The sequence below is a fragment of the Macaca thibetana genome, chromosome 11, assembly GCF_024542745.1.
Source record: "Macaca thibetana thibetana isolate TM-01 chromosome 11, ASM2454274v1, whole genome shotgun sequence".
Taxonomy (NCBI): Eukaryota; Metazoa; Chordata; class Mammalia; order Primates; family Cercopithecidae; genus Macaca; species Macaca thibetana.
This window is the reverse complement of record NC_065588.1, coordinates 74,384,161-74,400,099: the sequence shown is the minus strand read 5'-3', so window position 1 is coordinate 74,400,099 and position 15,939 is coordinate 74,384,161. Positions and strand designations below refer to the sequence as shown.

Here is a 15,939-nt window from a genome sequence, read left to right as displayed (position 1 = left end):
ACTCAGTGAATCTCAACATTTTATTTTATATTGTTATTTTGTCATCGGGTATTTAGGAAAACTATTCAGAGTTTTCTAAAATATTCACTGAATAACTATCATCGAAAAAGATAAACTGATTACCTTTATTTACTTGAAAGCTGAAGCCCTTTTTATGTTTATAGAATGGAAATTTGCATATAGTCCTATTGACGGCATATTAATAGTGCAAGCAACATTTTAAAGCTTGACACTTCTTGATGCAAAATTATTCATTTTTTTTCCATACATAGAAACCACACCATGTTGTCAATAAATAATTCCACTTTAATGGCAAAGTAATAATTTAGACAGATACAGGGTGCACATTTGCAAAAAAATATATGCAAGCTGGTTTACAAGCTAGAGGAACAATAAACCAATAGAAAATACATCATCCAGTTAAGTCCATTGACACCAAGTACTTATTGTTGGGGCTTTACAAAGACTACAAAACTTTTCAGATGATTTATTTCACTGTTTCTGCCTATTTACATGATATGTTACATCAAAATGTACAAAATATAAAATGTATACAGACAAATGTTTCACAAACTAGTTTAAGTTGTAAACTAGGTGGACCTACTGGGATGTATTGCAGGAAATTCTGTTTATGCTCATGTTTGGACTGTGTTTCTCAAAATGGCAGGGAAAGGTTAGCAATTTTCTTAGATCACATATTATACAAGGGCAACTAGTCACTCATCCAGCTACATATATTGATGTTTCACAACAGATTTGATCCATGTTTGAGGCTTCAAAGTCAGGGTGACAATTCTATGTGCATAAATTCAGTTCGGATTTCCCTTAGGGCAATAGCACCGTGTAAGGACCTGTTGACTTTGTGACACTCTGAAAACTGCACAGACGTTTTGTGGTGGTGGTGGTGTTCTATAGCAACTGACCCATTGGTGGTCACAGAGAGTAGCACCAATTACACATCCTAAAAGTAACACATTTTCACACACTCATAGAAGAAGTCTATACCATGGCCTAGCCCTTGGGTTTCATAAACTTAAAACCTGTCCTTTGTGTGTGGTGGTAACTTCTCCAATGACTGATCAGTTTTCATGCACTCTCTTTAAAGCCTGCCATGATAGATGTACTTTCAGACAGTTTTACTTATCCAAAAATATATTGGCTTCATGTACAGTTTTGAAGCATGCTCACTCTAGCACTGATAGCTCCTGCATAGTCATAACAACTGTAAATACAGGACAAACACACCAGATAATACAGCTTTGAGGGTTTGCATTCTGTATTTGTTTGCAATGTACAGGAAATCTCAGCAAGTGAAACACCTCTTAACACCAACAGGATAAAATACAATTTTGTTTGTGTTTGTTTCGATTTGTGCAAGTTTTAAAAATTATTATTTACAATACCTACCCAGTAGACTGTGCAAATCTAACCTTCTTTTACAGTATAAATGCTTCCTCTTCCACAGTGACCTTACCGCTTCAGCGTTCTTTAATGCTGAATTTCTCATGTACAACAATAGCAATCAAAACAACATGCGTCAGAACTAATTAAAAAAAACAAGAACAATAGGGAAGGAAAGCCGAATAGTTGTGCTCATGCTGCATCTAGTGCTTCCAGCCCTGCTGGATAATAGTTCAAAATCTCCTGCCTTCTGAAACTCTTTCACTTAGAACTGGATGGAATTTCGCCACATGTCTTAGGTTTTAAGTGACGGTCAAAGAGCATTTCTGGGTTATTTTAATATTTTGGAGGATAGGCAAAGCGATCTATTCACAAGGCTAAAAATACTGATCTTTCTCCTATCCATTTCTTCAAAAAAAAAAAAAAAGAGAGAGAAAGATATATAGAGATGAGGCTACTGTGTTAACTGGTGTTGCTTGGTTGTAAATGAAAAGACAGTGGAAATTACTAATGGTTTAGGATTTAAACCAACTGTTAAACTGTCATAGAAATCTGTTTTAAGGCAGTGAGACAGCACCATAGGAAATTTTCCTTCTTTCACTGAAAAGGCTCAAACAAATAAAGCCCTAAAAAAGCCTTTTATCAGTGTTGACTAATAATTGGTATAAAACTCTTGTTAAGGGAGTGGGAAGGTGGTTTAAAAAGACCACTGTGGTAAAAACAACCTTATAAAACCAGTGACTCATTACTAAAAAGTTGGTGGAGCACATCATGAGAACGTGGCAGTTAGAATTAAATTGGCACTTCTCCAGTTTGCCACAGTAGTGTTTTTCTGGTGGTTGCACAATTCCATTTGTGCTTATGGAGGACTGGCCTCTTGGATTTGTTCTGGAATGGGGTGAGCACACAACACAAACACTACTGAAGCCCTGTGACCAGCACCGTGTGGCACAAAGGAGGTTGGACGGATCAGAAAGATGGACCCTGCCTGGGGAGAACAGCCCCTCAGAGGAAACAAAAGGAAGGGACAAAAAATGGTCTGCATTGTAAACTTTTAAAGAGGAAACAAAGAAAGTCCAGTTTGGCTATCCCATGTGCAATCTATTCAGTTGCCCTGTCATTAGGGTCCTTTCCAGTTGAGGAATGGAGCCTTCTATTACTCCACAGATATAAAAAATGCTTAGAAATAAACTAAAGTTAAGCTTCCATTGCAATTTAGCATCTTGGCGGTTCAGACTTAGTTCTGCTGCCTCCTTGGAGACCACAACTCTGGGTCAGGGACCTTGACAGGGTGCTTTTATACTGGCAGTGGTTTAGTGAAAATACCTTTCTTTTGAAACATTTTTTTAAAAGCAGAGTCTTTTCCCCTAACTTTTTTCACCCTCTAGAGAGTAGATTCAAGAGACGAATCCAAAATGTCTTCATGGTGGCTGGTGCTTTCGCTGTCGCAGCTTTGTGTGCTCGAGTAATTGGCTGCTTCTTGGAGTTTCATTAGCATATTCATCTGAAGAAAGAAAAAAAGACATCGATATAGGCAATGATGCATTGAGTAAGCCAGCCCATAAAAAACAAGGCCCTGAGCCACACCGAAGAGCTGTCTTATGCCATCCAAGTGACACAGGAAAATAATTTTAGATTTTTTACTCATTGCCCCTGGCTCCTACGCTGTTTCTCCCAAACATGACTACAACACCAAACCATAAGGACAAAATAGGGCCTCTAGATAACTCTTTTATTTGGGGTTGTGAATGAATACTGCTCCAGCAGGGAAACTGGAAAGGAAACTGTATCACAGCTGGACATCTGGGTTCGTTGCTGGAAAGTACGCCAAGCTTCCCAGTTTTTTGGCTGGGAGAAGCAGAAAGCATTGAATGGCAACTGAAAGTCGTGAATGTTCATACACACACAGACGCACACAGAGGCACACACGCACCATCCCTTGAGAGAAGGAGGGGATGGAGAGGAATGAAGCCAGCTGCTGCACACAAGCACACCATCTGCTGTTTAGGAGCTGACCTCGGGAGGAGGTGACTGAATGAAGCGGACCATGAGTGTTTGAAGAGGGAGAAGGAAAGAATTACTGTCAAGTTTGTGTTGTTGAATTTCTGGCTAAAATATGATTGATATATCACTGAAAACAAAAACCATCATCTGGAACAATAGCGGCTGTCTCAAGTTTCCCAGCCTTATAGGAGAATGGTAATGTTTGTTCTAGTAAAAGGGACATATGCATGAAAGCACCTGGGGAGAAAGACAGCTAGCATTTCCATCTATTATAAAATAAAGAGCAGTCACCTTGCTTGAATTTTGATAGATCTGGAGCGCTACTGTTAGACATGGACTTTTTTTTTTTTTTTTTTTTTTTGAAAAAAGACTGTTTAAAGGCAAATTGTGAATAAATGGTTCAATGATTTTAGAAAGCACAGAAAAATTGGCACATGTCTTTATGACGGTAATGGACTTGTTTTCTTATCAAGGGTTTTGATAAATTGTAACAATTTTTATATTACCTAATGCATACTAATTTTATTATTCTATAATCAAAAGGGTTTTTTTTTTTTTTTTTTCCAACTTACAGAAATAGAAAGGAGAAATCTAAAAAACGATTCCTTGGTCACACGTTAAGCTATGCATGTTTGTGTGCTCAGTATAAAATGTGTGCTTGATAAATGCTTGTGAAATAAATGATAAACTGGTAATCACCAATTTCAGCAATAATTCCTTTCTGACAAAGAGACTACAGTTATAGCATAGTTTGAAGTCATTTTAATAGTCCTCAGGACAATATGTTTTAACATAATTTTCAATCTAACTCTCTTAATTTATTAAATAAGCTACATAAGGTTATGAAATAAAAGTAGTTGGTGATAACTTTTTAAACCCAGTAAGCCAAAAAGTCAAAGGTCTCCTTCAGCATAGTTTCTCTCCTACTCTCCTCTCTCTCTCTCTCTCTCTCTCACCCACACTCCCACCTTCCTACCTTCATGTCCATTCATATTCCTTCTCCCATTTATTTTATCAATCTGTCACTCATTAGCAGCTGCCTGTATGTTCAAGCATTTGGGTGAAACTGATCCGTAAAATAAAACTGAATTTTGAGCACTCTAGTAATTTAGTAAGAGTAGAAATGATAAATGATATCTTTTTTAAAAGATACAATTGTATCTTAGGCACAAAAGTTTGAAATCACTTGAATGCTGGATGTTGTAAAAGTTTCATTGTGTAATAGTATTGTCATTAAAGTCTTAATTTTTAAAATGGTGCCATATAGTAAATATGTTCCATTATAATACATTCCACATCTCAGATTCATAATAAATGTATACAGTGGGATTTACTTTGCCTTTGCCTAGTATTATTTTGTGCATTCAAATCAAGGGAGATTACAAGAGAAGATTATGTATGATTTAGTCGTTATTGTGATACATCACAATTCTCCAAAAAGTATTAATATTTTTCCTCTCTTCTTCCCCACTTCTTCCCCACACTCACTGCGATGGTTTGCATGTGATATGACCCTTCCAAAACTCTTGTGGAAATTTTATCCCCGTGGTGGCAGTGTTGGGATGTGAGTCCTAGTAGGAGGTGTTGAATCACGGGGATGGATTCCTCATGAACAGATTAATGGCATTCTGATTAGGGGTCAGTGTGTTCTCACTCTGGAGGGAATGGATTAGTTCCTGTGCGAGAGCAGGTTATTAAAGAGTCTGGCTTCTTCTCTCACCATGTGGCCTCTCTGCACACTCCCACTCCTCTTCCACTTCCCACCATAAGTTCATGAAGCATGAGGCCCTCACCAGATGCAGCTGCCCAATCCTAGACTTCCCAGCCACCAGAACGATGAGCCAAATGAATCTCTTTTCTTTACAAATTGCCCAGCCTCAAATAGTCTGTTATAGCAACACTAAATGGAATAGGACATCTATAGTCATAAATTTAGTGTTTATCATTTCTAACACCTTGATCAAGTCCTTATCATCACTGTTACTTACAAATCTGCTAAGCTTCCAGATTCCATCCTATCTCCTTCAATCTGCCCTCTCTCTACTCTTACTAAAGTGATCTTTAGAAACTGCAGATCTAACTAGGTAAATCATGGCTCAGACACCTTTGATGGTTCTCCACTGTCTCTGTGATAAAGTTTTAACTTCCTGCAGTGATAAACAAGGCTTAGCATGATCTAGCAACTGTATACTTCTATAGTTTTAATTCCTACTGCCAACCGGTGTGTAGTTCCCTAAACTCATCATTTCTATTATACTGTCATCTAATGTTTCACATTCTATTTCTTTAATTTTGGTTGTTTTCCTCCAACCATATGGTGAACTCCTATTAATCATTCAAGGTCCAGCTCAAGCATCTCCTCTGTAAAGCTTTATTCTAACTGCTTCCTCTATGAACTCACAATTTTACCTAATATGTGCCTCTATTATGTCACTGCAGTTTATATAGTTAGCAGTGCCTCTTCGCTACCTGATTTTAAGCTTCTTGAGATCAGAAATGATACTGTAGTTATCTCCTGATCACAAGGTCTTAGCATTAAATACTTATTAACATTCACTTTGTCGTTAATGGTGAATACACACTGTATTTTTTAAATAATGTGAGATATACCAAAAACTTGCATCCTTGTTCAGATTCAAAAAGTCTCTCTCCTATCTTCTTCAGTTTCTTTGCTATACTCATTGCTATGGGGATTTCTGACACTAAATAGTGGATGTTTTCTAGGATTTCTGATTTAGAATGGACTGAAAATATATGTTGGCTTCATGCTAGTAATTACAGAAATATATAGAAATAAAAACAGATAGATCATCACCAGCCTGACCAACATAGAGACATAGAGAAACCCCGTCTCTATTAAAAATACAAAATCAGGCATGGTGGTGCATGCCTGTAATCCCAGCTACTCTGGAGGCTGAGGCAGGAGAATTGCTTGAACCCGGGAGGTGGAGGTTGCGGTGTGCCGAGATCGTGTCATTGTCCTCCAGCCTGGGCAATGAGAATGAAACTCCGTGTCAAAAAAAAAAAAAAAAAAAAAAAAAAAAAAAAAAAAGCAAGGAAGCAAGCAAGAAAGCAATCAAGAAAAATAGATTGAAATATTTATTTTTTAAAACCAGAGAAAGCCTGCCAAATATTTAGTTTTAGATGATGTCTTTTACCATTTAGCATGCAAGACCTCACAACTCCCTGTTTCTTAAGATGTTTAATAGAGCAGCAGGTTAGGAACGAGGAATTTTTTTACCCCAATTCTCATGCCAGAATGGGAAACCCTGAATTTGTTTCCTGTCCTAGAAGACAAGTGCATTCAGAGCCAGGAAAAAAAGTGCTTTATGGGGTGAGCTGACCTGGACTATTAGAACCGGGAAAGTTGAGGGCATTTCCTAAGGGTTTCATACTCTACAGACTAAAACTGAGAACAAATCTTACAAACACCTCTCCTTATAAAACAGACACGTTATATAAAAACTGCAGAGGTAGGACTGGAATTTTTGAGGAATTCAGATTAAATAATCCATACTCATATTCTAAAGCTTATGTTTACTCTATTAATCATTCTATCAGCAATGATTTAGTGTATGCTCACAATTATGCTGGATCCAAACCAATTTCATCACCACTGTTGATTCCTAACTACGAATCATCTAAAAGGTCAGGTACCCATGTAATAAAAATATAAGTCTGGGCTCTTAAGGAATATATCACCTAGATCAGAAATCAGCAGGAAATTCCTGGAATCTAAGTAGGTCTATGTATATACTTCAGTGATTTTATGAAACTCTTAAAATTGTATGCCACATTTTCAGTGTGTATGCATTTTGCTGGGGAGAGGATCTTGAAAGTTTATCAGATTTTCAACAAGAAACTCCCAAAATGTTCAGCTGAGATGATGATGACGTGTGTGTGTCAGGGTTGTTGGTGTAAGAGTATTCCCTAAAATATCAAGTAATTTTATGTCCTCAGGTATAGTCATAGGTTATGATTTTTGATTATTTATGTTTTGTGCTTGTTTGAGTTAAGAAACATAATGAATTTTATTTCAGTATCTTTTCTTTCTGTATTAGTTGTAAAAGTCCAATAAGCTGTTTAGTCATAGAATGGTGAGAACACTTCACGTTTGATACCAATATATTGAAAGTAATCTGTAAAAATAAAAAATAGATACATAAAAAGCATTTTTTCCTAATAATACTACATACTTAATATTTTCAGAATATTCATACTTTGGAGTTTTACAGACTTTTACTTCAATTATTCCACTATTTTAAAAAGTAAATAAAACATAACTTCCATTTGACTTCTAAGTTGGTTTATCCTTCGCTACAGTAGGCAACAGAAGACCCACTCTATAAAATCAGTCAGGTTAGCTGATATAGCAAAATATTTTTTAGTTCTCCATAAGTACATTATACCATAGTTTTTTGTTTTTCTATAAGAACAAAATTGAGTTTTCTCTTAAATGCCTATTGAATTGAGTCATAATATAGAAAATTATATTTAAATAAATATATATTAAATTAAAAAATTATATACACAATTTAATGGATAATAAGAGAAAAATTATAGTCTAGGAGTTCATTCTGGTTATAATGTTTCTTGTTTCTTTTTTAAGCATACAAGCTTGGTTTTCACTTTAAGATTTTCATCCATGGAAAGCAGACCAAAGATAACAGGGTTAAAACTGTTCCAAATATTGCCTAGGATAACAAATGTCTTTGCTAGAAATGACTAAGTATTAATGACTATACACCGCAGTCAAGATTACATAGGAAAAAACGAACACCTGATTCTTACCAGGGGATCTCCTTCTGTGTCAGTTTGAGGAATGTGCTTTGAGGTTGTGGCTTCCTTAGTGGATGTGCAGCCTTCATATCCAACGTCTTCTGGTCGCAGCTGAAGTAAGGCTGGGCTCTCCTGAGGCAGAGATGCTGAACTCCATGGATATGTGTCAAGCACCCACTTTGAAGGATCTTCCCATGGTGTGCGTTTCCCATACATCTAAAAGTTGACCACGTGTTTAGCATATATAAAACACATCTCTATTCAGTAAAAAAGGGGACTACTAGTTGGATGTGATTTTTTGACATATTGAGTTCTTAAGGGACTTTCAAGAGAATTAAGTATTTGCATACAATTTTCCAGATTTAAAACATGTAACTGTCTACACAGCTCACTTTAACTTGAAGGCTAGACAAAACAAAGCTGAATATTTGGAATAGATGTCAGCTTTTGGGAAAGAATATACGGGAGGTTTATTATAAATAAACATAGAAATGACTGCCCACATTTACTTTTACTAGTAATTTGACAAACCAAGAGAAAACTAAAGGTTGAAAAATAAAAGCTTCAATTATGGAAGATTTTTAAAAATATGCTTGACATTAAGTAGAGGTGTCTACTAAAGTGTACCTTGGAAAGATGGAAATAAAAGAAAAGGAACTTATTTTTTTCTGCCTAATTCACTCTACTCAAACTTTCTTTTAGAGTAAAAATACTTTCTCTGATAACAATTTTCCCATGATCAACTTGCTCTTTAATCCCATTGCTTTCTGTAAAAACTCTTTTTAGATGTTTGTGTTTCAGGCTACTAGTACAAGAGGATAAAAAATAGGAAACTGAGTTATCAGGTTTGCAAGAACCCTTATTGTGCAATTTGCCCAATAAGGAAGAGCTGATATAGCCTGGGTAAAGTACTGGCAGTGGAACAGAAGAATTAGATAAATCCAAGGGATGTTAAACATTTTTAAGCTGGAAGCAAAGCTGAATCCAAACTAGAAAGGGCACCCTGAAGAGAAGAAATGAGACATTGTTTTTTTTTAAAAAAAGTATAATATTACCAGGGCACAGAAAAAAGTGAAAATTAAGAGAAGGGGGCAGTAACATAGGGACACTTGTTCTTAAATTACTTTCCCTCCCCATTTGACTTGCTGGACAATCCTGGTTAGCAGGTGCATATTTGGTCTCAGGTGACATACTTTGGTTTGTTGTTAGATGGTTGTTTTGTATAGTTTGTTTTGGTTCAGTAAAGACAAAAGGGAAAATGGTGGACATTAACATCATAAAAACTTCATGGACCGCCTTGGAGTTTTCTTTTGAGTTTCTTCTGGAGAAGTTGGACTTACCCAAAATAAAAGGGAGTCTAGGTACTGATATCTGTGCATTTCCTTAGGAGATGATAACATAGGTAACAATCATTATACCTTTATACTTTTTTTTTTTTTTTGAGACCGAGTCTTTCTCTGTCACCCAGACTGGAGTCCAGTGGCGTGATTTCGGCTCACTGCAAGCTCCGCCTCCCAGGTTCACGCCATTCTCCTGCCTCAGCCTCCCGAGTAGCTGGAATTACAGGTGCCCATACCATGCCCAGCTAATTTTTTGTATTTTTAGTAGAGATGGGGTTTCACCGTGTCAGCCAGAATGGTCTCGATCTCCTGACCTCGTGATCCGCCTGCCTCGGTTTCCCAAACTACTGGGACTAAAGGTGGGAGCCACGGTGCCCGGCCACTTTTTTCTTTCTTTCTTTTTTTTTTTTTTTTTTTAATAGTTATCTTGTTTTAGAGCAAAAATTTCCTCTCAGTTATAAACTTACTTTATAGATGTAACGTATAGCATGCTACACAACTTAAACCAATTGAAGAAAAACGTGTATAATTCTTGGAAAGCTTAATTATGTTTATTTGTTTGTTTTAATGTCAGTCTAGAATCAATCAATTCTAGGTTTTCAAAGAACCAGCCAGGACAGCAAAATTGGAAGAGACCAATGAAAAGCTAAATGGGCCAAACACTGTATTTCCGAGTGAAATACATATTGTAGAAAAATAATTGAATAAAGAGAAATCTAAATATTCAGAATGAGATGAATTGATAGCTTTTTTTTTTTTTTTTTTTTTTTTTGAGATGGAGTCTTGCTCTGTCACCCAGGCTGGAGTGCAATGGCCGGATCTCAGCTCACTGCAAGCTCCGCCTCCCGGGTTCACGCCATTCTCCTGCCTCAGCCTACCGAGTAGCTAGGACTACAGGCGTCCGCCACCACGCCCGGCTAGTTTTTTGTATTTTTTTTTAGTAGAGACGGGGTTTCACTGTGTTAGCCAGGATGGACTCGATCTCCTGACCTCGTGATCCGCTCGTCTCGGCCTCCCAAAGTGCTGGGATTACAGGCGTGAGCCACCGCGCCCGGCCAGAATTGATAGCTTTTTAAGAAAGAATCACCAGAATAAAAATCAAAATCCACTGTGTCACCAACATCTTTTCCAACTAGAACATCTGGCAGAGTGCATTCCCCATAAGATTTTTCACCAAAAATAATCAGCCTTCATCTGAAGAGATTTTCTAAACTTTGAGTGTCATTTTTGCTACCAGGCTTTGTTTCTCCACTTCTCTCTCCAATCCAAGATTCTTTGTTGCCAGTACATCCATGGGAATGGATCATGACAGATATGATTCCTTTGCTTCTTGCTCCCCTAGAAATATTTTCAGCTGATAGACTTTTCTGGCCTAGCACAGTCTTCAATAGCAATGAAAACTGTCTACCCACCAAAGGATTTTCCAATTTTTCCCTTCCCATGTGCTGGATTCCCCTCCTTCAATAAGCCCTATATCACGGTTGATTCATCTTTCACACTAACCTACTACTAAACATCCTGAACCTTAGCAAGAAATGAGACATTTTTATCTCTCTTCAAAAATAATTTTGAAATATCTCTCAGTTTTAGTTTGAGAAACTAATCCTTCAGTGATTATACTTTTGCCCAAATGGAAACTTTATAGAATTATAATTCTCCAAATAATGTTCTATAAATAATATTTATTTAAATATGAAAAAAAGAACCCATGCGCCTTTTGAAATAAGATCTAAGAATGCTAAGCATTTTAGATATTATCATTTCAGAGTTTTTACAAAGATTCCTTTGCTTTCTATCTATTAGTAAGCAAATATTAAATGGGGAGACATTTATTTATAAATACTTAGATAATGGTTTATTAAAACCAAAACCATAGCTAGAGAACAAATAATGTATCTAAATATTAACTTTAAAATTATGAGTTCTAAAATTTTCATAAAATGATTTTTTTTTGTACAAATAATCAACTTTGAAAGAGTCAACTTACATCCTAGGTAGTATAATAGTTTTAGAAGAATTCTGAAACACAATATATTATACTTGAAAAATAAAAACATTTGTATAAGCTTTTATTTTGTTTGAGGCACTTGCTTGGGATAGATTGGCTCATACCCTTGAAAGTGTTAGATTTGATTATTTAAATCTAGAGTAGAACCAATCAATAGCATTATTTAGGATCTTAGCTTTGTCTCTGAGGCTTCAGAGTATCCTCATAAAATTCATCATGTTCACCAGAGCTATCATTTTAGTTCTGAATACTGCCATGCCATTCTACTAGATGAAGAGAGCATGACAGTAAAAGGGAGTAAAAGAGGCAAAATAGATGGACAATTTTTTAGATAGTAAAATAAAGACAACACAGTATTATAGATGATAGAATGTAAAAAACATAAACTATATCTTAATTCTAGTAGTAGTTGTAAAAACCAGAAATAGAGATGTCTTGGCTGAGTTATTGAAAAGGAGATGAAATTCTTCCTCAATCGAGTGACTATGTAAATAAATTTTAAAGAGTTTTATAATTCTACAATTTCAAATCAAACTTAAGGAAATAGCAATACTTATGGGAAAATGACATGTATTTTGTTGGAGAAACAGGGATTTCTTTTAGTGATACATTTTCATTTTTTAGTTAGGAAAAAACAGAAGGGCCTTGGTTGCAAGGCCTCAAGATATAAGGCACATGAGAGCAAGAGCAAAGAAGCTGTGAAACCAATATGTCATAGATCAAAAGACCAACTGACTCTCTTAGAATTTAGAGAACTCCCTCCAAAATAGTAAAGGACCCTGCAAGTGATATTAAAGGGCTTCCAACAATGAAGCATACTAAAAACAGGAAACTTATAAGCAAAAGCTACTTGTTAAAAAGTGTGTGAATAAAAGGAAAAAACAATTCCAGCCTGAGCAACCTGGTGAGACCATGTCTCTAAAATAATAATAATAACAATAAAAATAACTGAGAGTGGTGGTGTGTGCCTATACTCCCATCTACTTGGAAAGCCTCATCACTTGAGCCTAAAAGTTTGAGACTGCAGTCAGCCATGGTTGTACCACTGCACACTGACCTGAGTGACAGAGTGAGACCCTGTCTCAAAAAAAAAGAAGAAGAAAGAGAAAAAGAGAGAGAGAGAGAGATGGGGGAGGGGGAGAGGGAGGGAGGGAGGAAGGAAGGAAGGAAGGAAGGAAGCAACGAAAGAAGGAAGGAAGGAAGGAAAAGATAAAGGAAATTATGTGATAAGAGTATAAATGGTCAAGGCTCATGTAAACATGGCTGTGTCATAAGATATAGAACTGTGCAATTAATTAGCTATCTAATAAAAACAATCAGTAAACATCCATGACAACCATTTGGACTTAAATGTGTAGTTGTTGTAATAACTGTGCCTTTTCTTTCTCTTACAAATTTGTTCCCAGAACAGGCAAAATATTACAAACTATTTGCTCTTGAAAACTTTATTGCTCTATTTATATAGTTCATGCCTTTAGCTTTCTGCATAAATACCCAGATTTTCTTTTGCTTTTAAAATAATTTTTTTGCTTTTTTTTAAAAATAGTAATGAAAATTGAGTACTATACCTGAAGACCCTCTCTCACTGCCTCCAGAATATAAGGTACTAAAGAATAGTTCCAGAGATCCATGAACCACACTCTAGAACCTTCTACATCCATGGGGCAAGGAAGGAAAAGTCGGGGACCTGAGAAGAAACAAATAACAAAATATTTTAAGAATTATATTTAATAATCTAAACATATATCGAGACACCATTTTGGAATATAATATATTTCTTGCAAAATTCCTAGAAAATTATATTATTGGCCAGCTTGCTTATTATTAAAGCATGTTTACTGAAGATCCAATATCCTAGCCTCTTCTATCTTTTTACAATAAATATTAATCTAGGACACAATATACTAGAGTTAGGAGAAGTCATAAAAATCATAATCCAGTTATCCTGTTTCATTTTACAAGCAAGAAAGCTGTGCTGAAATGAATTGCCAAATATAAAACATGTCATTATTTGCAGCATTGCGAACTGGCATGAGTGTTCTGGTCCCAGTGTAGAATTCTTCTTCCTAATCTAAACTGTGTTTACAGTGAGTACATTTTTATGATGCATAACAATGTGAAAGAGACTTCTGTACATGTAATTAAAGGAGGAATCCAAATGTAAATATCTTTATGCAAACTAAAAGAGAAATAACTCAGTTGTGTCTTCATGAAAAACACAAAACACCTAAATTATCTACAAAACATCTAAATTATCTCTAACTAAAATCTTTCCTCACAACTTTATTTGACATGAGCTATTTAGCCAAATTTGTTTTTTAGCATAAAACGTATCCTAAATTGATACTCTTCATTTCCAGTGGTTATCTGATTTTTAGATATTTGTCCATAGTGAACTTATTTGATCTCGGTAATATTTTAGTAAAACATAACTGTCAGACAAAGTGGATTTAATTGGAGATACAAAGAAGAAGAAAGTAAACTTTCAGAAGGGAAAAAAATAAATCTTTGGAAGCTTGAAAAAACATTAGATTTGCTTGTTATTTTCTACCATCCAATCTGGCCATCTTTACCAAGCACTGTTAGTTCCTGGAAAATGATATATTATAATTTTGGAACTCACCAATGGTAACGTCAGAAGAACTGTGTGTTTCCAAAAAACTGTTGAGATGATGCCACGTCTTAGGAATCCAATCTATAATTTTGACTAGGTCATTATTGCGAATGTTCCTTTCAATTTCTATCTCTATGAGTTTTCTTCGAAGATATCTGCCTAAAAAGCCTTTCACTGGTTCTGTATGATTTGCACATAATACCCACCTACAAAAAGAAAAAAAATCAGAATTTTTTATATAAATTAAATTTTACATTCACAGTGATTCTTTATCATTATTATTTATTTATTCATAATTACTTTCCAATAGAAAGTAATAATGTTCCCATTTCAATTGGTGGCTATATTTTAATGATCAAAGGTGTTAGGAGGTCTACTAGCATGAGAACTATAATGTAGCTAACTCTACTTTTTGAGCTAAAAAGAAGCTCGTGTGCGTCAGAAGTGAGGGGGAGTCTACATGCTGAACACTCTTCTGTAGGAGAATCACAAATCCTGAAATAGCAACTCTCTTCACATTTCTCACACTTAGAAGGAATATGCTCTACTTTAACCAGGGACACGGTGAACAGAAAAAACATTTACTTTTCTTTTTTCTTTCCTTTTGTTTTGTTTTGTTTAAAGAAACACATCTGATTACAGGTTGAAGATCATGAAATGTTCGCTCGAGAAAGAGTGTCAGAAGTGAGAATTATTTTCACACCGCAGGTCATCTCTGGCAAGATTTGTAAAAGTACAAGTGGAAAAACAACCCCCAAAAACAAACAGAAAGAAACAATGCCAACCCCCTCCCCTGCCCACACACCAAAAAACAAAACAAAACAAAACAAAACAAAACCTTCCACTTAACTTTACCTGAAATTGTGATGCAGCTCTAGATTTGGTGATGAAGAAACTCCCTGATTCATTGTTCCAATAATATATGGACTAGAAAAAAAATAAAAAGAAAATTTTCATTTACTGGAGGTAAAAGTGATTAATTCGTTAAAATTATCTTAGAAAACTACTAGGATAGATATGGATTATTCCATTTCAATATTTGTCTTTTAAAGGGTAATTCTGTAATGGAAAATGACAAAGATTACTGGATTAGAAATTAACACTTGAGTTTCTAATTCCAGCTCTGGCATCAAGGCAAGGCATTTTCTCTCTCTGAGCCTGAGTATATTTGTAATTTACATTATTTGAGTAAAGAGTTTAGTTAGTATAATCATAGGGGTTTTGTCCCAGTCTAACATCTTATAATGCTTATGATAAAGTTCATTCATTTTTACTATTTTAATATTTCAGTTATGTTAAAGATTATTAATACTGTGAGAAAATTTGTATTCTTTCAATCCTTATTTTATGCTGATCTGTTTGTAACTTCAAAAAAATCTCTAGCAGAGATAATTGGAATATTTGCCACTATTAAAACTAATTATTTTATGCTGATATTCTTATATGTCCTTTCTTTAGAGGCCATGCCACAATGAATCTTTAGTGTGTTTTAAGATTTTTTAATACCTTACTTTAACCTTTCCTTTTATTGTAAATAGTTAAAATCATACTCATTAATAGAGGGAGCTATATCTGAATGTATTAAGTTTATCTCTATAGAAAGGTTGAATTTAAACTTTGATATGAACTGAGAATGAAACCAGAGCTCTAAAGGCTCCCTTTAGTTTTTAATTTCTATGATTAAAACTATTCCATCATTGATAGTGGTTTCCCAAATGTTCATCATGTCTGCAGAAGCTAACATCATCAAGGAAGTACTGTTTCCATAAAAGTGCCTGGGATATGGTTGTTGA

General features: G+C 35.3%; 1 protein-coding gene across 9 annotated transcripts in view; it reads right to left on the bottom strand.

Moving 5' to 3' along the window:
- Positions 1-288: 288 nt before the first annotated feature.
- The window catches only part of NAV3 (neuron navigator 3), an 890,032-nt gene continuing 874,381 nt past the window's right edge, over positions 289-15,939 (bottom strand). For all 9 annotated transcript variants that reach the window (XM_050749287.1, XM_050749288.1, XM_050749281.1 and 6 more), the window contains 5 exons: positions 15,002-15,073; positions 14,156-14,352; positions 13,101-13,219; positions 8,197-8,400; positions 289-2,905 (listed from right to left, as the gene is read on the bottom strand). In XM_050749287.1, coding sequence (XP_050605244.1) covers positions 2,786-2,905; positions 8,197-8,400; positions 13,101-13,219; positions 14,156-14,352; positions 15,002-15,073 — 712 coding nt within the window. In that variant the 3' untranslated portion in view covers positions 289-2,785. The remainder of the gene's footprint in view (positions 2,906-8,196; positions 8,401-13,100; positions 13,220-14,155; positions 14,353-15,001; positions 15,074-15,939) is intronic.